This window comes from Leptosomus discolor, chromosome Z, assembly GCF_034619465.1.
Source record: "Leptosomus discolor isolate bLepDis1 chromosome Z, bLepDis1.hap2, whole genome shotgun sequence".
NCBI lineage: Eukaryota > Metazoa > Chordata > Aves > Leptosomiformes > Leptosomidae > Leptosomus > Leptosomus discolor.
Window position 1 is genome coordinate 58,510,034 of NC_141419.1, and position 18,486 is coordinate 58,528,519.

Genomic DNA, 18,486 nt, shown 5'->3' on the forward strand with positions numbered 1-18,486 from the left:
CTTTGGTGTAAATTCTCTATTATTTTCTAACTTATGTAGCGGTTATATGTGTATGCTTGACCTTGTGTGTTTAGGGGAGGTGCGTGTGTGGATGCTTACACATGTAAATATGTACAAAATGAGGGCATAGTGTGCACTGCTGAAACCACTTGAAAGAACAGAATACTTTAACAACAAAGTTTTTTCAGATGGATAAACACAAATATGAACTTGTAAGTATATGTATATAGGTTTCTAATTAATTACCTTCACTCACTTAAATACTGAAGGCATCTCTGAGATGACAGTGCTGTATACGTTTATTACCCAGAAAGTGAGGTAGAGCACTGAGATTGTCTAAACAACTTTAACAGAGCAAAGGTTATCCTTTGTAAGGCAGAAATGAGGTTGATTTACTGCGTCCTTTCATTACTTTACAACAATTTAAAAGAGGCCACTCTTGTAGTCGCAGATTTTAAATGCACTTGGTTTAAAGCGACTCATGATGAATTAAAAGAAAAATCAAGGGGTACATGAAATAAAGGCAATCAATCATTTTGTATTAGTGGAGAGAAATTCTAAATTAGAAAGCCAATGATTTTAGTTCCAGAGAGGTCTTTTAAACATTCACCATACGCTGTAATGCACATTGACCCCTCAAGAATAAATATTGTCACCGGTACATTTTTTACTTAATTGGAAGAGTTTTTGTGAAGATTTATCCTCTCTGGTTATGAGAAATATTGGCATGTACTGTTGAGTACTTTTTGTTGTTGTTAAAATAATCATTATGTAGCATGTTTAAATTAGAGTAACCACAATAAATTTAAAAGTTACACATGTATTTTGCAACACGCACTTGCATGGAGTCTTTCAACAAAGTGATAGTTTGCTAGAACTTCCAGTAAACAATTTATAGCATGACCCAACTGCAATACTCACATTTAGGTGGGAGGTACTGAATATAATTTTGAAAGACAGCATGTAATAGCACCAATGGGAGCAGTTCATTTGCTTTTACTGATCTGGATACTGTGCAAAATATGCTGTTACATACATTACTTAGCATGCTACGTTGATAATTAGGAAGACAAGGTTCTAATGAGGAATTATATCTATGCAGTCCGCTTTCTGCTGCAATTGCTGGTGGGTCTTTCTGTTACCTGCCTTGAAATGCCAGGTGTTTCTATACAGTAACATGAATAGTTACAAAACATATCTCTTGCTTCAGTGCCATCTACAGTCGCATGTAAAATCTTATAATTTTGTTGTTAAAAAAGTCATGTCAGCTCCATTCTAAGTGTCTATTACAAATTGTTAATGTTCACTTGGTTTGCTTTTCTTGATTCAACATGAGCTTCTGAGATGTAACTGCAGGGAGGGCACCATAGGAAGGGGTGAGGGCAGTGGTAAGAGCTAGTACCTGAGCAAGAGAATTTTTGTTGATTTTACAATTGGTGGTTGGTGGGATTATTTTATGAAGTCAAATCTAGTACTCGGTGCTCATCATCTGTGCTGAGAAACATTTTAAATGAATTGCTTATAAAAGAAATGTTGGAGAAATTTCACAATTATATTGGAGCACCTTCCCCCCCTTCTTTCTCTGATTTGCATCTACTGAAGATTTGTGGTTTCTAAGCCTAGCTAGAGGAAAAAGCAACAAATTGAAGAAACTCAGTCAAATTCAATCTTCTACAAGTGGACACAATCGCCACAGATTCTAGTTGTGTCTCCATTCTTTTGGTTTAATAGTTTTAATGGAGAAATCATTAGTTCAGTAATAAAGTCTCAATAATCAGAATTTTCATGCTTATGTGAGGCATTTCTGTAGCCTCCTTGTGTTACTCTTCTTAAATTCGTGAATATATTTTGTTCTTGAAATGATAGACACTTAGAGACAAGTTGATGTTGTTTCTGGCTATAAAGATAGAACGTTGCCAGAAATACTAGTCATGCACTTTACCTGTGTAAACAATAGAAAAAGTTGATGGAAGGATGGATGGATGTATAGACAGACATTAGTATTTATTACAAATACAGAGTAATGGTTTCACAAATAGTAAGATTTCCATTGGAATGAATTAAATAACTGACATGTTTTCTTTCTTGGCCATTTACTTAATATTAATGCACCTTGGAATTTTGTATGGGTAATTTTATTTTTAACAGGAAAATATAAATAAATGCAATAGCTATTGAGGTCTGTGAAAGCAATGATCTCTAGAACTTTCCTGTCTGTATTACAGTAAACTGTGCTAACTAATACTGGCCGAATTACTGAGGAACTAGTGAACTCTTCCAGTTTTTACACTGATTAATACAATGGCATGGTTTTCACTAGAGCTTGGACTTTCCAGGTTTGGTATGTGGTGTGCATGATTTTCACATAGCTTTGACATTTACGAGTGAGACATTTCTCATGTACATAGTAATAAGAAACACATCAGGTCTCTAAAACGCAAAATCAGAAAATTGTAAATAACTTTTTATTTCCTACACACCAGACTGTCCTGCCTCTTAGGCAGGAAGTGGTTCTTACCAGATGCATCCTTTAGTTACTGAATCACACAGTTCAAAATGGAGTTCTCTTCATACTACTCATCATGGGAATTGTAAACTTAAATGTCCACTGAACACAGAGTATCTGTTTGCAAACTGTTTTGGGTGGATGTTGCTTTTGCTTTCAGCAGAAGGCTGAAAGAAGAACACAAGTGGAGTCTTAAACAGAACTTTTCAGTAAAGCCAGGAAACAGCTTATCAACACTTAGGCTGTTCTTATTGTATCCCTTATCATAACTGGCAGTTTGACGTAAAACTAGGTCACATGACCACCAGAGAGGTATGTAAATGGATAAGAGGTCACCTTTCACATATGCTTGCTGGAAAGGAAACACATTTAAAGGAAGTTTCAGTCAAAACACTGACAATATGCAAATGGTAAGTTTTATGGGCTTTTCTCAACTGACAGAAGCTATAGCACAGTCTCCTATTACACTTTCCAAAATACGTTTCTACTTTCACTAGCAAACACAGAGGACTGAAATGAATGTTAGCCACTCTTTAAATAGGAGAGTACAAAACCTGCTTAAATATCAACCTGTAAAAATTATTCAGACGATGATTAAAGGTTGAGCTATTGACTATGTTTTTCACGTACATTGGATTTACATACTTAAAACTCTACTAGATGGTTGTACTTGAAAGGTACCCACTTTAAACTGAAAATGCAGCTGTAGGGGAATCTAGCTCTAGGGTAGAACTTCACATCAGTATGTCTCACAGCACTGGAAAATGCAAGCCAAAATCACATTCTTGGCGTTTTACAAAGAGATGAACAGAAGCAGGGAGGTGGATGTCTTTCAGGGAGGTGAAAGAGTTAGGAGAAGCACTTGGTCTACTGTTCTGCTTCTTGCTGGGCCTGTGGCCCCTTCCCATGATGCAGCTGAGGCAGGTGAGACAGCTGCACTGCCTCCCTGGAGAAACACTTGCAGTGGGCTTTGTGCTTTCTGCTGCTTTGTGAGTGTGTCAGTGAGGACGTGCCACAGGGATGAGAGACAGCAGCTCCACCTGTTAGGAAATGGTTGAGCTGCCTGTGAGGTTTCCCCATCTGCAGCAAGGCTGGGCATCCTTTTCCACTTCAGAATACAGATCCATGTTCTTTTTCTGTGCAGCTAGGTGAGAGATAAAAAAAAAATCATTGATAATATTTTGTGGATGGAAGGTGTTATTGAAGTGGTGTTCATGTGGCTTGCCTTGCTGAAAACAACAAAGCCGTGGGACTGAAAACCAGGCCTGTCCAACAGGCTTCTAGGAGAGACTTTTCACCATGTCACATAGCAAATCAGATCTTTTCTTTTGCATTCATAGCGTATTTTTGAGAAAGTTAATCATGTTTTTCAGCATTTGTTAAATGTCTCATGACAACTGTTTCTTAAGTCCCTCTGTTGAGGAATTTAGGTTTTCTCAGGTAGCCTTCAAGTAGTTTCCCGCCTCTCCCTTTCACATGTCCTACAGGGAAGCTCTTTTAGGCGGCTTACTGTGGGTGAGAGTAAATGTGCCGTCTCATCTCCCGCTAATATTGTGACAGGATTTTAAAGGTCACTTAAGTTACTCTGAGGATTACAACTAGCCAGAAAATTTTCAGCATGACTCTAGACCGCATACAGAAGTCAAAATATTGTACTAAAGTGCCCTACATCCTTCCAAAGCTTGGTACTCCTGTCAGGTCTGTGCCCTCGGGCTTTCTCTACTGGGCTGTCTGGACATCCTCCAAGGGCTGCGTTCCTGCTGCTGCTGTGGACGGACATCTTCTTCCATCAAATGGAGCCAGGGCTCATAGAGTTCTTTTAAACTTCTCCAGCATTTTTACACAGAAAGCATTCAACACATGTGAGGGATGCAGACACAGACTTTGAAAGTGATATTTCCACATACTTTTCAAAGTATATTTCTGAATCTTAGCCATCCTGATCTCTAAGCAGGAGTGATTTGGGAGAGGAAATTTCATGTGGGGGAGAAAAAAAAAACATTTTCCTGGCAGGTTAGTTTTTGGAGACAGCATGGCAGCTATGTTATCCTGCTGAGGAGTGTGGAGCAGTAGTTTTTAACAGTGAAGGTGGTTTTCAACACAGCTGATGCAGTCCTGGGCTTATCACAGAACCCGTTGTCATAAAGACCTGCAGTTCTTCAAGGTGTTGTCAGTACCGCAAGTATGGCACAGTTGGTGCAGTGAATAGCACTACAGTTTACACTAACTAAGCCCAGTATAGCATGAATCTTCATATAAATGTGCGTGTTTGTGTCTATAGTATCTATATAAAATGCACCTATTCTATTACTACCATTACAGTATTTAGATGTATATGTAGTGAAGTATGTATGAAGGTATATAATATGAAGTATGTCATTACAAGTATTTATGAAATAGCTTTGAAAAGCTCTTTTTGGAGCTTTCTTAATGATAAATTTAACACATTAAATGTACATATGGAAAGTCTTTGTACAGACTGTGTGAAGAATATAACAATTTAGTGCAGAAGCCAGTTTACTAAAATATAATGTATCAGTCCTTTACTGTTTTCCCCAAATGGCAAATGCAATCAGGTTCTATAGCAAGCTAAGTGCTTGCCAGGTTTCTGAGCTTGACCTAAGTGCATAAAATCATTTGGTAACACTAAGTTTGTGATTTTAGTATTTTTTGTGGTTCTAGTCAGCCAAAGGGCTTTTATTCGTAGATTTTATATTTTGTGAAAGAAGAAAAAAGAGGGGTTTAACCTTTCAGTCTTGTGTTTCAGCTGGAAGTGAGTTTTTATAGCTAAGTTATAAAGCTTTAAAATATGCATCTGTAATGAAGTTGATGACATTCTTAAGGATTATAGCAGAAATACATCTACTGTACTTTGAGTAACTGAGCTGACATATGTCTTCAATATTAAAATTAGGTTTACAATACTGTTTTGTATAGTGAGTAAAACAAATATTTACTTACCCCTTTCTTTGAACATGTTTAATTTATTATTCACAGTTACTTTTAGCAAACTTTTTGACTGCATGTTTCCTTTTCTGGCTAATTTCAGTTGGTTTAGTCATGCTTTTAATGGCCTTTAGAAGGTCCCTTGGAGTTCTTTAGATAACAAACAAGAGACAATCCTTATGAAAACATCAGAGACTAACATTTCCATTTCTCAGACCTTAACAGCAGGAAGCTTGTGAATCTAACATCCAGACAGGGTCAGGTTTGCATTATTGTCTTGTCCTCAGCATTTGTATTTTTCAGGAAAAGACTGCAATTAATTGTGCTCTTGTGAAAACAGTTTATTGTAGTTTGTTTGCTGTAGCTTGCGCTACCTAAAGACTGTGAATATGGCTAGAGAAAACTAAAACACGTCAAATGCAATTAAACTCAGCAACAACATTATCTTCAATTCAGAGTTCTGTATCATATATAATGGTACAGCAAGTTATACACAGCATGACTATGGGAGATTAAAATGTATGTTTTCTTCACAAGCCAGATAAGTTCATTTTCTTAAACTTAAAAATAAGCAATATATCTTTTCAATAAATCTGCTAACACTATAGGGCAGCTGTTAAATAAACAGAGCTATAGCGGATTGATTGAACAATCTGTGAAGGTAGAACTGGTGATTTGAGGATCTGGGAAGAATTTGTTTCAGCTAACATTTAGTACATTCCTCATTATATTAAAACAAAATAGAGTATTTTAAATGCTATTGTTCTGAGTCTAAAGCAAGATTAGTTTATTTTATCACCTCTTGCTAAGTAATACCACTTTCAGTAACACTGGATTAATAAACAATTATAAAATACCTTTACCTTCTTAAATAGCAGGATAAGGACATATAGTTTGTTTAATTTGGGCGAATTTTCTATAAACTGCATGTCTCCTGTGTTTCACGAAATGCATGCTACAAGATATTGATTGTTTGACCTTTACTTAATACACATTATATAGAGCATTGCTTAGAGAAAACAGCATATTTATTTCCTTTCTTAAAGTGTCTCGCTATTGAATATTAACATTTCCTTTTATTCCAGCTCAGTTCAAAATCTAATAATGGCTGTTATGTGCTAAACACTAGTTACTCTTTTATGCTTTATTAATGGAGAAGCATATTAAAGTAGCATTATCTTAAGCAAATCTATAGGCATTTATTCCTCAGAATAAGTTATTTTTGTTTGTTTATTTGTTTGTTTTCTTTTATTTTTTAAAGTTACTTCTTGGGAAAGTAAGGCTTTTGCCATGTACAATACTAGTTTGCATGTATTCATTTAAATACTAAAAACTGTAGTACTGCTCCATCCATATCTGACTGCTAGGTTTCAATTGACAGCTGAGACTTTGTGACTGGACCATGAATCAAAACGGCAGGCATTTATACCCCAGTGCCAGTGAGGATACATTGGGAATTACTTGGCAAAGGTAACATTTTAATTATTTCCACCCCTACACCACCTCTAAAAAAGTTGCATTGAGCTACAGTATCTGTTTTAGCGGGCCTTCAGAGGAATGTGTGACAGCATTTAACCAAAACACTCATGTAACATTTATCCCATACACATTCAGGTTATCTCTAGTGTAAGCTGAATTTAGAAACTACCTTAATTAAGCACCTGGACTGATAATTCTGTGCTGTCAAATGCAAAGGGTTTGTAAATTTAAGTGAATACTGTCTTAGGCCTTAAAAGAGAAAATGTTATTTTCAGAATTAAAGGTCATATTTGGAGGGGCTTAGTGATTAACACAAAGAAGATGGTGCTGTTAGAAATATAGATGAGTATAATTATAAATGTCTGAGGTGGTGGTGGTTTTGGACAATGAATAACCATACTTTTCATAGAGACTTTTCTGACTAATTGGCTGGTGTAGATTTAGGTCACTAACATGTACATGAAGGTAAGATATGAACCATCTCATTTCTCAACTAAATAACAGAATAATTCAGAATGATTTACACAAAAGAATATTTCTTTGTGTATGAAAAATACCCAAACACAATAAAACCTATTAACCTTTGGTACATTAATAAATTACTTGTTATTCTCTTTTACATCTCTTGGTGTATCATGAATTATGGTAACAGTAGAGGTGTGTGTGTCTAAACAGGTGTGTAAGCAAATCAGCATGATACACCAGGTTTTCACCTCTTTCATGTGCAGGTTTATCTGCAACACTCAACACTTAATGGGGGTTGTACATGTAGAGCCTGCGTGTTGGGACTCTGTCAGATGAAGTATTAGCTACTCTTGAAATAATTTTAAATACTTGGACATTTGTGTGCATATGAAAGTATACGTACTTCTGAAGAGTTTGTGTAAGCACATGTGTGAGTGTGTGTATGTATTATGTACAAAATGCCTTTTGATGCACTGTATTGTACTACGGATTGCTAGAGGGTTTGAGGTTTTTGAACATCAGCTTGGAGGGGTAATTATGGAATTTGAAAATTGGTGCTGTTTACAAATCTGAAGTTAAAATGCCTTGAATTTCTTAAAATATTTTTTATATTTTAAAATATATTTTTAATTTGCTTTTCCACTCTGCAATTTTTCATAGAATCATAGAATGGTTTGGGTTGTTAGGGAGCTTAAAGATCACCTAGTTCCAACACCCCTCTGCCATGGGCAGGGACACCTTCCACTAGATCACGTTGCTCAAAGCGCCATCCAATTTGCCCTGGAACACAGCCAGGGAGGGGGCAGCCACAGCTTCTCTGGGCAACCTGTGCCAGTGCCTCTCCACCCTCACAGGAAAGAATTTCTTCCTAATAGCTAATCCAAATCTCCCCTCTTTCAGTTTGAGACTGTTACCCCTCATCCTATCACTGCACTCCCTGGTATTATTTTCCATTATTTTCTGAAATAATGTTTTAAATCTGGAAGAATTGTGATGGAGAAGCAAAGTGTTGTCATTTCTTCACTTATAGATTAAATGGCACAATGGAGAATTTGCTAATGGATTCACCTCATCTCCTCAAGGGCTATTATTCACATTATGAATCTCTACCATGCAGTAATTGCCACAGTTTTCAATGTGCTGCCAAGAATGAATCCAACAGAGCTGGTATAGCACAGAGGGGTGATTTATTCTCCCACTAAAAAGGGTGTTGCTTTCTCAGGGCACTGACAGACAGAAATTATATCACAACTGCCTATCTAGGAATATCCTTGAATGGTATTAGTCAGACATCACTTGCCCCCCCATTAAAGCATTGCCAGTTTATACCATTGAAGTACTGTCGCAGTGTTTGCTGAATTCTGTTTTTCAGTACCCATCACACAAGACCCTTGCACATAAATTATAAAGAGAAAGGAATGAGGATAAAAGATTTCTAGGTGATGACCAAGAAAACTTTGGTGATGAATGCAAACATGCTCCATGATCCACTCACCTTTATAGACGAAACTGCTTTGCAGATTGCTCCGAGAATGCTGACTGGCACTTTGACCCCATGAAAATACAGAAGGGCTGCCAGATGAGCTTGGGCACAAATTCTGCCACAGGCATCTCTTTACAGGCCTAGGCTATGCTTACTTGGCCTTGAATTAAGCACAGCCTTGGAGGACAAAGAAACAAACTGTTGGTTCTTCCAAAACAGATGGCTTTTAGGATTTGGGCTTTGGAATACAACATTCTTCAAGTCTCATATAGGTGAGGATATAAGAAGAGAAATGATAAATGTGCAGGTTAAGGAGCAGTGAGCCCTTCTAACACTAAAAAAAAATAATGTGAAAGGAATTGTTGGTTGTTGGCAAAGAAATATATTCTTTTCCAGACAGTCAAATTTTTCCTCACAAAATATTTTGAAAAATTGTGCGATTTTCTCAAATCTGTGGTGCTCATTTTGATGGTACTCCATCTGATGTTTTACAGCAGGCTTTTGTGGTTATTTTAAGCATACTGATTTTTCAAAAAAAAGTTGGCAATGCCTCAACCTTAGCTGTCCTGCCTCTACAGAAATCAGGTAGCAGAGGTGGCCCGGCTGAAAGCTTTGTCACAGAGCATTGTCAGTGAAACACACCTTGGAAACTTGGGAAGAGTGAATGATAAAACCTCTGTATTTCTGAGCTCTTTGTCTTATTAGTAGCTGCCAGTCATACCTGATAGTAGATATGATGTGTAGATTTCAAAATGTGATACATTGATTTGAAAATATATTCTTTCTGTATAAAATTATGTATCTGTTGCCATTTAAAGTCCCAGATATAAGACAGTAGTGGTCTGTACACAAAAGACTGAACTTTTGAAAAAGAAAAAAAAAAAAAAAGATTATGAATAATACAAGACAAAAAAGAAAAAAAAACCCAAATCACAAAACTTTAAGTCATCAACACACCATTTTCTTCAAAACCAGAAGACTTCCAAGGAATAGTGATAATAAAAGCTAGATTAATACTTTGCTTAGCTGAATTTAAACATTCTAGTGTCTTTAAAGGAAATATTTATATAAAATGTTCCACGAACATCCCCCCAAAAAAGGGAAAACCCAACTTATTTGATAAGATATTTGGAAGTAGTAATTTTTAATTTGCTCCTGATACCCTAGCCATCTTCAATTATTTCTTTTGTTGCTTACTTACAGCATTTATGGTATGTATTTTATTATGTCTGCTGAATTTTGAACAACATTTAAGCACATCATTAGAATTAGGTTCTCAAGTACCTTTAAGATCATTTAGGTGAATTTTTTTCTGTACCTATGAAGAAGATACTCAGAATCCATTAAAAAACCGCACAACCTTCTTTTTTCATGATCACGTTTCTGTGATAATAACTGTTTTCCTAGAGACAGAAGGTAAGGGGAAGCTGTGAAAATCCGTGAAGCTCGATTAGGAAAATACAGTCAAAGTCACTATGTGAGAGCAAGAGCATATGTAACAAGTGAACTTAAAACATGAGTGAGAGTGAGAAAAAGTGTGTGTAAGTCTCATAACATAAGCTTGAGCCTGAATCTCAGCCATGCATTACAACTTTGATATTAATTTCAGTGGGACTACTCATAAAAGTTGGCATGATGGGTCTCCTTTAGAGCATGTTAAGTATTTGCAAGTCTTTCACAGACTGTAAGCAAATTTTATTGCCAAAGTGTACATTTTAACTCAGCTGTTGCCAAATATATTTTTATTCCCAACAGTTGTTATTTATATTCATTTTTTTTAACAATCTTTCTGTGTTAGTTTTACAGGTTAACTGTTACTTTAGCATTACATTTACATTATGCAGGCAAATGCTCTAGGTTAGCGTTTCCTGCTTTCAGTCTGTTATCTTGACCCATAAGCATAGTACAACAGCTGGTTTGTTCCTGGAAGCGCTGAGGGGAGTAGAGTGCGGAATTTCTTTCTCCGCTCTAGCTGTAGGGGTGTTCAGCTTTCCAAGCACCATTTTTTCCCCTCAGCACCACTCTGGGTTTATGATAATAACACTGATAAGGCAACCAAATAGATTAATCTCTGATTTGTGAAATAAGTAGGAGGGGAACTGAGAATGTGTGCAGATTGCTTTTGTAGCAGAGTACCTTGTGTGCATTTGGTATTGAGCAAACACAGTCTGCAGCATTGCTGTGGCAAACGGATTTTGGCAAACACAGACACCTGTTAAAGCAATGGTTCACAGCCCCTGCCCCTCTGCTCCCCGCCCCGCCCCCCCTCCCCCCCCCCCCCCCTCATCCGCCCCTCCCGTCCCCTTGAGCAATGTTTTGGAGTAGAAGTATCAATTCATTACAATTTAAGAACAAAAATGCTGAAGTAACCTGATTGTAAAAGTATTCAGAGAAAGAAAACCTAATGATTTCTGGTCTTTATCAATTTCAATTGCTAACTCTTAATAGTTTTGCCCAGCTCTGTAATGCAGAAAGATGTGCAGAACATTATGTTTCCACTCCATCTAGGCAAACATCTTCAGAACACTTCCTAAGAAATTAATTGTATTCAAGCCAGACTTGCATACTGCCATCCCACAGGAAATGGGTCAGCAATCCATTAAGATGCCATTAGATAATCTAATTTGGAACTTAATCTCTAAATTAACCATGCTCCATACTTGAAACATACTTGAGAGAAAGAAAAAAAGTTTATGTTTGAATCGATAGGGGAGCCGAAGCGTGAAGAAGGCTGTTTGTTTTTTCTGTAGCTGTGGTCACGTCTCAAGCCGTCTGGTAACCAGGAGAAACCAGACATGATGTAATTCCAGATTGAACTTGAACTTCAGGGACTTAGAATGGGGGAACAATGGACCATAGGAATCAATAATGTCCATTTTCCACATGATTATGTTTCGAGCTTTAAGTTAACATTTATGGGAGAAGCAGCAAGAACTTCAGTGTGACCAAAATGAATGACATGATCCAGAAGGAAGATGTTAAAGTAAAGAAAACAACTTCAGTAGTATTTTCTGAGCAGCACTGCAGATTCCAGCAGGATTAGAAAAGTCCCCGCTCTGCAGTGAACTGGTTGCCTGTTCTGAGCACTCTTTGTTCATTTAGGTAGGACAAACTTAATCTTATATTTCCTGTCAGATGATTTTTGGCAGCACTGCTAGGGAAGGAGGAGCATAGTAGAGAGAATTCCCAAGTGTAAACTGTATCTTTAACCCCTTGGTTACCCCAATTTTCTACTTCTTGATCATCTTACCTCAAATTGTTTCTTTTGCAGCAGTAAAGCTACCTTGGGTTTTTTTTTGGTTTTGTTTGTTTGGGATTTTTTGGTCCAGTTAGGATTATCTGCATTACTATTTAGTCATGCTAATTTGATAAACTTTTAGTGATATTTTTTAAAAGTGTTAAGGTAAAAAAATCTAACAGCTTAAAATTGGAAATGGTAATATTTGGGGGAAAAAGCAGTGTAGATGTGGAAAATGGAGAGTCAGTTTTTGATAGGTGACCCAATGGTCTCTGGTAACCTGATCCCACATACTCCACTGTTTGGCCATATGGGAGGCAGCCCTCCAATTCATCATAGTCCTTTCTGTGCATGTTTGCAAACCTCCTTTAGCCCTGTCCCTGCACCAAACACTCATTCATGCATAGTTCAGAGCAGAGCATGGACGTGCACCATTTCTCTAGGCTTTTCCTCTGCTGCAGAAAAGGGCTCTGCAGGAAATAGAATAAGGATCCTTACAGCAGAATTCCCTTTTCCCTCCTCTGGACATAAATCAGTAGGTCTTTACCTCTTCCATCTTCTAGATGGTTGGTATGTGCCCACTAAACTTTAAAAGTCATCCTAAATTAAGCTAAGATATACTTATCTATATCGCTTGAAAGAAATGCTCACCTTGAAGGTGAAATTTGGCAGCTGTTTAACTACAGATACCAGTTTGAAATGGTAACAGAAGTACCACATTAGCTAGATGCTGGAGGGGTGGTTATTCTTTTGGCAGAAATGTGTAAGTGTGAATTTAGCCAGGGCACTGAGTACCATTGCGTTTCCAAATTTTGTGTGATCTTAAGAATTTGAAAATGGTAAAGTTCCCTGTACTCATGCAGGCGAACACTTGCTTAGTACAGAGACAGATGAACCTCACTTGGTGACTTACTAGTGCCACTTCTCTCGATATTGTAGGCTCTCCTAACTTTTCTGTCCAAAGACTAACCTGGCATGATCTGATCTACCTTGTCTGAGCTAGTGTGTTCATGCAACAGGGTAGTAAAGCTGCAAGAAAGAAATACTGGTTTAGATGTACTTTCCAAATGGTGAAAAACTTGAACAGACTTCTGAACCTGTAATAGAAAGAAGGTAGTAATTGGTGGAAAATAAGAATCTTAAAATTGTTCAGATTTACTCAGGTCTGATTTGATTTATTTTTTATTGCATTTAGTTAATTGTTTAACATTATTATACTCTTTATGTTACTACAACCTCCAAAGCATCCTGTATATGCATATAATGTTAGTACTGCTTATGGTCCATTCCAGTAATATTTTAATCAGAGGTTCTTGAAACAGCAATTATTATGTTTAAGAGGAAATCATGGCAGAAATCTTGATTGAATTAGCATCTGAAGACTGAAATGGAAACTGTAATGGAGAATGTTAACCCTGTAGGATGCTTGCAGAATTTTCCTTTGCTATTTTGTTACATTTGAATAGATAAATACATTATACTTTCTGTGGATAGGGAGGGAACTGATGACTGTATAACACCTGCTAGTCTAGTTATGGTGAGAGAAAACTATTTCTGGCAGTGAAATTACTTAGAGGTATACTTAGAGGTATAATGCTTCAGGAAGGTGGTCCTGCAAACCATACTCTCTTTCAAAAAGGCTACTAGTCTGAATCTCACAGCAATATCTGATGGTGCCTCTCAAGTAATCTTCTTTGAAACTTAGCCTAGAGCAGTTTTTTGGAGGTCTCACTTCATATTCCAAGGGACAGGCTTTTCTACTAAAACCTCTGGTAACAGAGGGCTCACAGATTTCCTCAGAGGCAGTGAGCTGGAGAGTGGGGTAGATCTGCTTTATTCCACTCACATATACAAAACTTTTTTATCTGAAGGAGAAGTTGTATGGGCAGAGGGACATCTTATTAACTTCTGCAAGGACAAGCAGCTTGCCTGTGTCCCAGGCAACAGAAAGAGTTTTGGCTTCCCCCATATTGAGACACTTAGCGAACAGAGACAGAGCATTGCCTCTGCTTTTGTGAAACCAAGGGCTAGAAGTTTACCTGGGACTTATGCAAGCTGCTGGGTGGTGTGGTGAAGGGAAAGGTGTTTTCACTTTTCCCACTGTTGCCACCTGTGTGGGCCCCCAGGCAGAGTTTTCTTTACAGTCAGCAGTAACTGGCACTTCTGCCAGGGCACTCTGCAGAGAAACTGTAGATGTTTTCCATGGCAGAAGCTAAACTTTGCGATGCTCACACAGGTCCCTTCAGAGCAGGTTTGAGGAGGCTGACAGGGAACCTTGCTCTTCTGGACTGTCAGTCTGACTTGGCTGCATGCGGGAGCACCGCAGAGCTACAAAGCAGGATGTGGCTCATATGGTAGTTGAAAGTTCGATTAAATTTACTTTAATGTGATGGGGTATGTGGGAATATTGGACAGACAGCCACACATAAGAAGCTTAGCAGAGCCTGAGTTTTTTGGTTATTCTTTGTACCATAGCTGTTCTCAGAGCTTTGTGCTGTGATTAGTGCTCTTCACCTCTTTCATTCAGGTTTCCTTTTTCCTGCAGTAAACACTTGCTGGTGATATCAGGAATTGGGTGGCCCAAGATAGAGTTACATCAAACTACAGTATGATAAGGTTAATTTCTAAAACACAACCAGAGCTCGTCAAGCCTTGAAGAACATGGCTTAGGACGTGCTAGCAAATCAAGGTGATGGCCTGTCGTTCTCAGCTGCCAGCGGGGACAGCTGCTGCCCAGAGAGTGTGTGCAGGTCATGGACTTCAGCCCGCCTTCAGAGGTGTCAGAGTGATGGCTTTCCCAGCCCCTGTGTAGCTGTCCTGGTGGCCTAGCTGCTGCATTGCCTGCACCACTGTCTCTGGCTGGCAGCAGAAGGCTCTGTGAGCAGCTCGAGGGGCTTCTGAAACTCTTATGGGATCTGCACAGGGTTAGTATGGGACATTTATTACTCCCTGAGGATTCATAAGCAGCATTGATGAATTTGTTGCAAACCGCATTTTTTGTTGTGATTGTAATATAAAGTGGGAGGCTTGAAAGGTTTAAATAAGCACTTATATTAAATTTGTAGGTCATACGGCAACAACAGTCCTATTAGTCACTTGCTACAACATATTTTTATTGAGCACTTTCCGCAAAACCAATATTTCTATCTCCTATATGAAGTAGTAGATAAGAAAGCTGCAACAATAGTAATTTGCTCTTTATCAGCACTGGCTGCTTTCCTTCACCCACCGTAGTCATTAGAAGGTTGTCAACTTTAAAACAAAGAAAAATCTCATATATATATATGTATCCAACCACTGAAGTGCACTGTAAATCTTCAGAAAGATAACCTGGAAGCTGTGAATTTAGTCTTTGCAACAGAAATTGTTTAAATACCATGTTGACCTCACACAAAATTTACATTCTTTTAGTTAGTGTTCTATTTTTTTTAAAGTTGCTAAACACTGTAAATCCCATGTAACAGGACAACAAAGAACTGTCCACTGTGAAACATATATTCAGACAGATCCTGAGCAAACAAATCTGCTTGGGTTTTATATTTTTATTTTTTATTACTAATTCCTGTTTTTACAAATTCTTGTGCTTGGAAACAACTTGCATTATGTCTGGTATTTCAGAATTTACTTCTTAAAATCACTGAAATCTAATCTGAAAAAATGCATTTAAAAAACAAATTTTGAAGGAAGACGAAGAATAAGTCGAAACAAATAAGCCTCTTAAACAAGGTTCTAGTATTGATTTTTTTTTTTTTAAACATAATCTTTTCACCAGATCATATTGGACAAATGTTTCATGCTTAACTGGGTTTAAGTCTTTGTGCATATTTCAAGATTTGTGGTGTAACTGTGATTATTTAATTTCAAAAGGGGTTATTTCTCCAAAACCAGATTTTACTTTATTTGTAATAGTCAATAGAATTAAAAAAAGAAAGAAAAAACTTTAATTAAACATATTAGCTGATCTTATAATTTGAAAATATAGCAAGGGTTTTTTTTTTTAATTTCAAAAGAGGTTAATATTCTCCAGATTTTCTGGTCACCTTCAAGAATATCCCAACTGGGAAAAAACCCACCTTGTTGAATACTATTTATACTTCAGGCATGTAAAATATATTAGGATAGTCATATTTCTTATTTTTCCTTGAGGAAAAAAATTAGTGCTGCTCCCTTCAGACTTTGACCATCACTGAGACAAGCAGGTCATTTTTTTCCACTCTTTTTGTGTGTAAAACAGAGCACCCGAAATTAATTGTTAGGAATCAAAATAGTAAGTGCAGAGGTTTAGAGGGGTAAAGAGTATAAAACAGAAGTAGATGACAGAAGCTGTTTGTATTATTTTTAATATAAAAGACCAGAGGAACAGGTCCTCTGTTAAAATAAGTTGATCTCTTTCTTTAATGTTCATACATCAGCAACTGAAAGGATCACATAAATCTGCCAAGTCAAATATAGTTCTTTTGTGCACATTTAAAATACATAAAAATGGTCTGTTTTCCTCTTTACTCTTGATGTCACATCAAGTGCATCTGGGCAAGAGCAGTGTGTAAGGCTGACCGAAGACTGAGAAGGAAGAAAACTTCCAGCATCTGTCCTCCAAAAAACATATGTTGGAAGTTTTAGTCTTTGAATGCACCACCATGAAGCTTATCAGTCTAATCCCAATGTGTATTGCCAAGAAAGCTGTTGTGTTTGTGGAAACACCTAGTGCAGAGAAAAACAATGAGATGTGGAGGAAGTGTGCGTTTGCACAGTGTGTGTCCAGTTCTCATCTTAGTTTTCTGGCAGCGATTGCTGACATAATGATGCTGTTTTTCTTCTGAATAAATTTGATGAGACTTTCTCCATTATTTCTGGGTTGCCGGAAACATATCTAAGGAAAAGGCTGCTCAGGGTCTGCTCTGGGTACTGAATAGAGACAGCTGAGGTTCTTTCTTTGAGTATCCATCTTGCAAATGCTGTTGGGTACGGTACCTAATGCTAGTTGGTGCCTGATAAACGTGTGAATGCCATTGGGACTTAAGCTTCTCAGTGACAGAGCGGTTTTGAAATGATGACTTAAGTTCCAAAGTCATTGAATTACCTTTGAAAGTATTTTCTTTCTCAGACATTTGTTGAAAAAATTATGGTACTTGCTGCTAACTTTGATTGATGACTGCCCTTGGCTGCAGGTGTTTACATGACTAGGCCCAGTGTTGTCCAGTGTTTCTTAGGCACTGATACCTTTTGGGAAAAATTTCTGAAGAAAGCAGATTTTTTGAATATTAAAGAATCTCTGTTCTCAGGAGGACCCACACTCCTCAGAGGCACATCTTGGGACTGAGACAAGATAAACTGCTGGGTTGTAAGAGGGTAGGAAATCATGCAGGAAACTTAACCACTGAACTTTTATACTGTGTTCTTGAAAAGAGCAAACCAGTACACTCTAGTGTATTTCAGTAGCTCTTAAATAACTGTTGAAGTGCCATATAGTGTTACTTTTATGTTTATGGTGTCTGCTTTATATATTTGCAGCTGAAATTTTTGGGGGTTTTCATAAACAAACAGACCACTTAGTGTAAGACAGCAGTGATACTACTTGCAACTGAGATCAGCACAATTATTTTTCTTTCAAAGAAGTCACATAGTCACAAAGAAAACTGCAAAGTAGAATCTCAAGTAATATTCACAAATTTGGTTTCTTGTTTTATCTTAAGTAGTGCTATTAATAATTCATTATTGGCTTAACCCTGATTCAAACTAATTTTGTTCTTGATTTTGCAACTTGTTTAATTCATGTTTTGTTTTTTCTCTCCCTTTCTCCCTTATCTCTTTCCCCTTTTCAACAGTCCTGGTACCTGGGCTAGCTTGGTTCCTTTTCAAGTATCAAATAGGACACCGATCCTGCCGACAAATGTCCCAAATTATGGTTTGAACATAATTGGAGAGCCTTTCCTTCAAGCAGAAACAAGCAACTGAGGGAAAAAAAATTAAAAAAAATAAAAGCAAAATTAAAAAAAAGAAAAAAAGAAAGGAAGACAGGACAAGAAAAGAAACGGAAGAAAGAAGAAAAAATAGACCAGCAATTGCAGCTCTTACAATCACTAGTTCCCTTATGGTTGAAACTGAAATGACATAGAAAGGGTCGATGATATTTCACTGTTGGGTAGAATGCAGCCCCTGCTAAGTAGCCTTTGTTATATGAAGTCCGCTGGGATATAGATGTTCTGTCTCTGACAATATATTTTAACTGACTTTCTAGATGCCTTAATATTTGCATGATAAGCTAGTTTTATTGGTTTAGTATTCTTGTTGTTTACGCATGGGATCACTATTCCTGGTTATCTCACAAAACAAAGGCTAGGCAGCAGCAACAGAGCTGCAGGAGGACAA

At 37.4% G+C, this 18,486-nt stretch overlaps 1 protein-coding gene across 9 annotated transcripts in view; it reads left to right on the forward strand.

The window, feature by feature from the left end:
• Positions 1-18,072, forward strand: part of NFIB (nuclear factor I B) — a 273,057-nt gene extending 254,985 nt beyond the window's left edge. For 8 of the 9 annotated variants that reach the window (XM_086480258.1, XM_086480260.1, XM_086480263.1 and 5 more), the window contains 2 exons: positions 6,834-6,922; positions 17,943-18,072. In XM_086480258.1, the coding sequence (XP_086336384.1) occupies positions 6,834-6,922; positions 17,943-18,072 (219 nt within the window). Of the gene's footprint in view, positions 1-6,833; positions 6,923-10,488; positions 10,564-17,942 lie in introns of all 9 variants that reach the window. The other variant, XM_086480257.1, reaches the window with a different exon arrangement.
• The last annotated feature ends 414 nt before the right edge of the window (positions 18,073-18,486 follow it).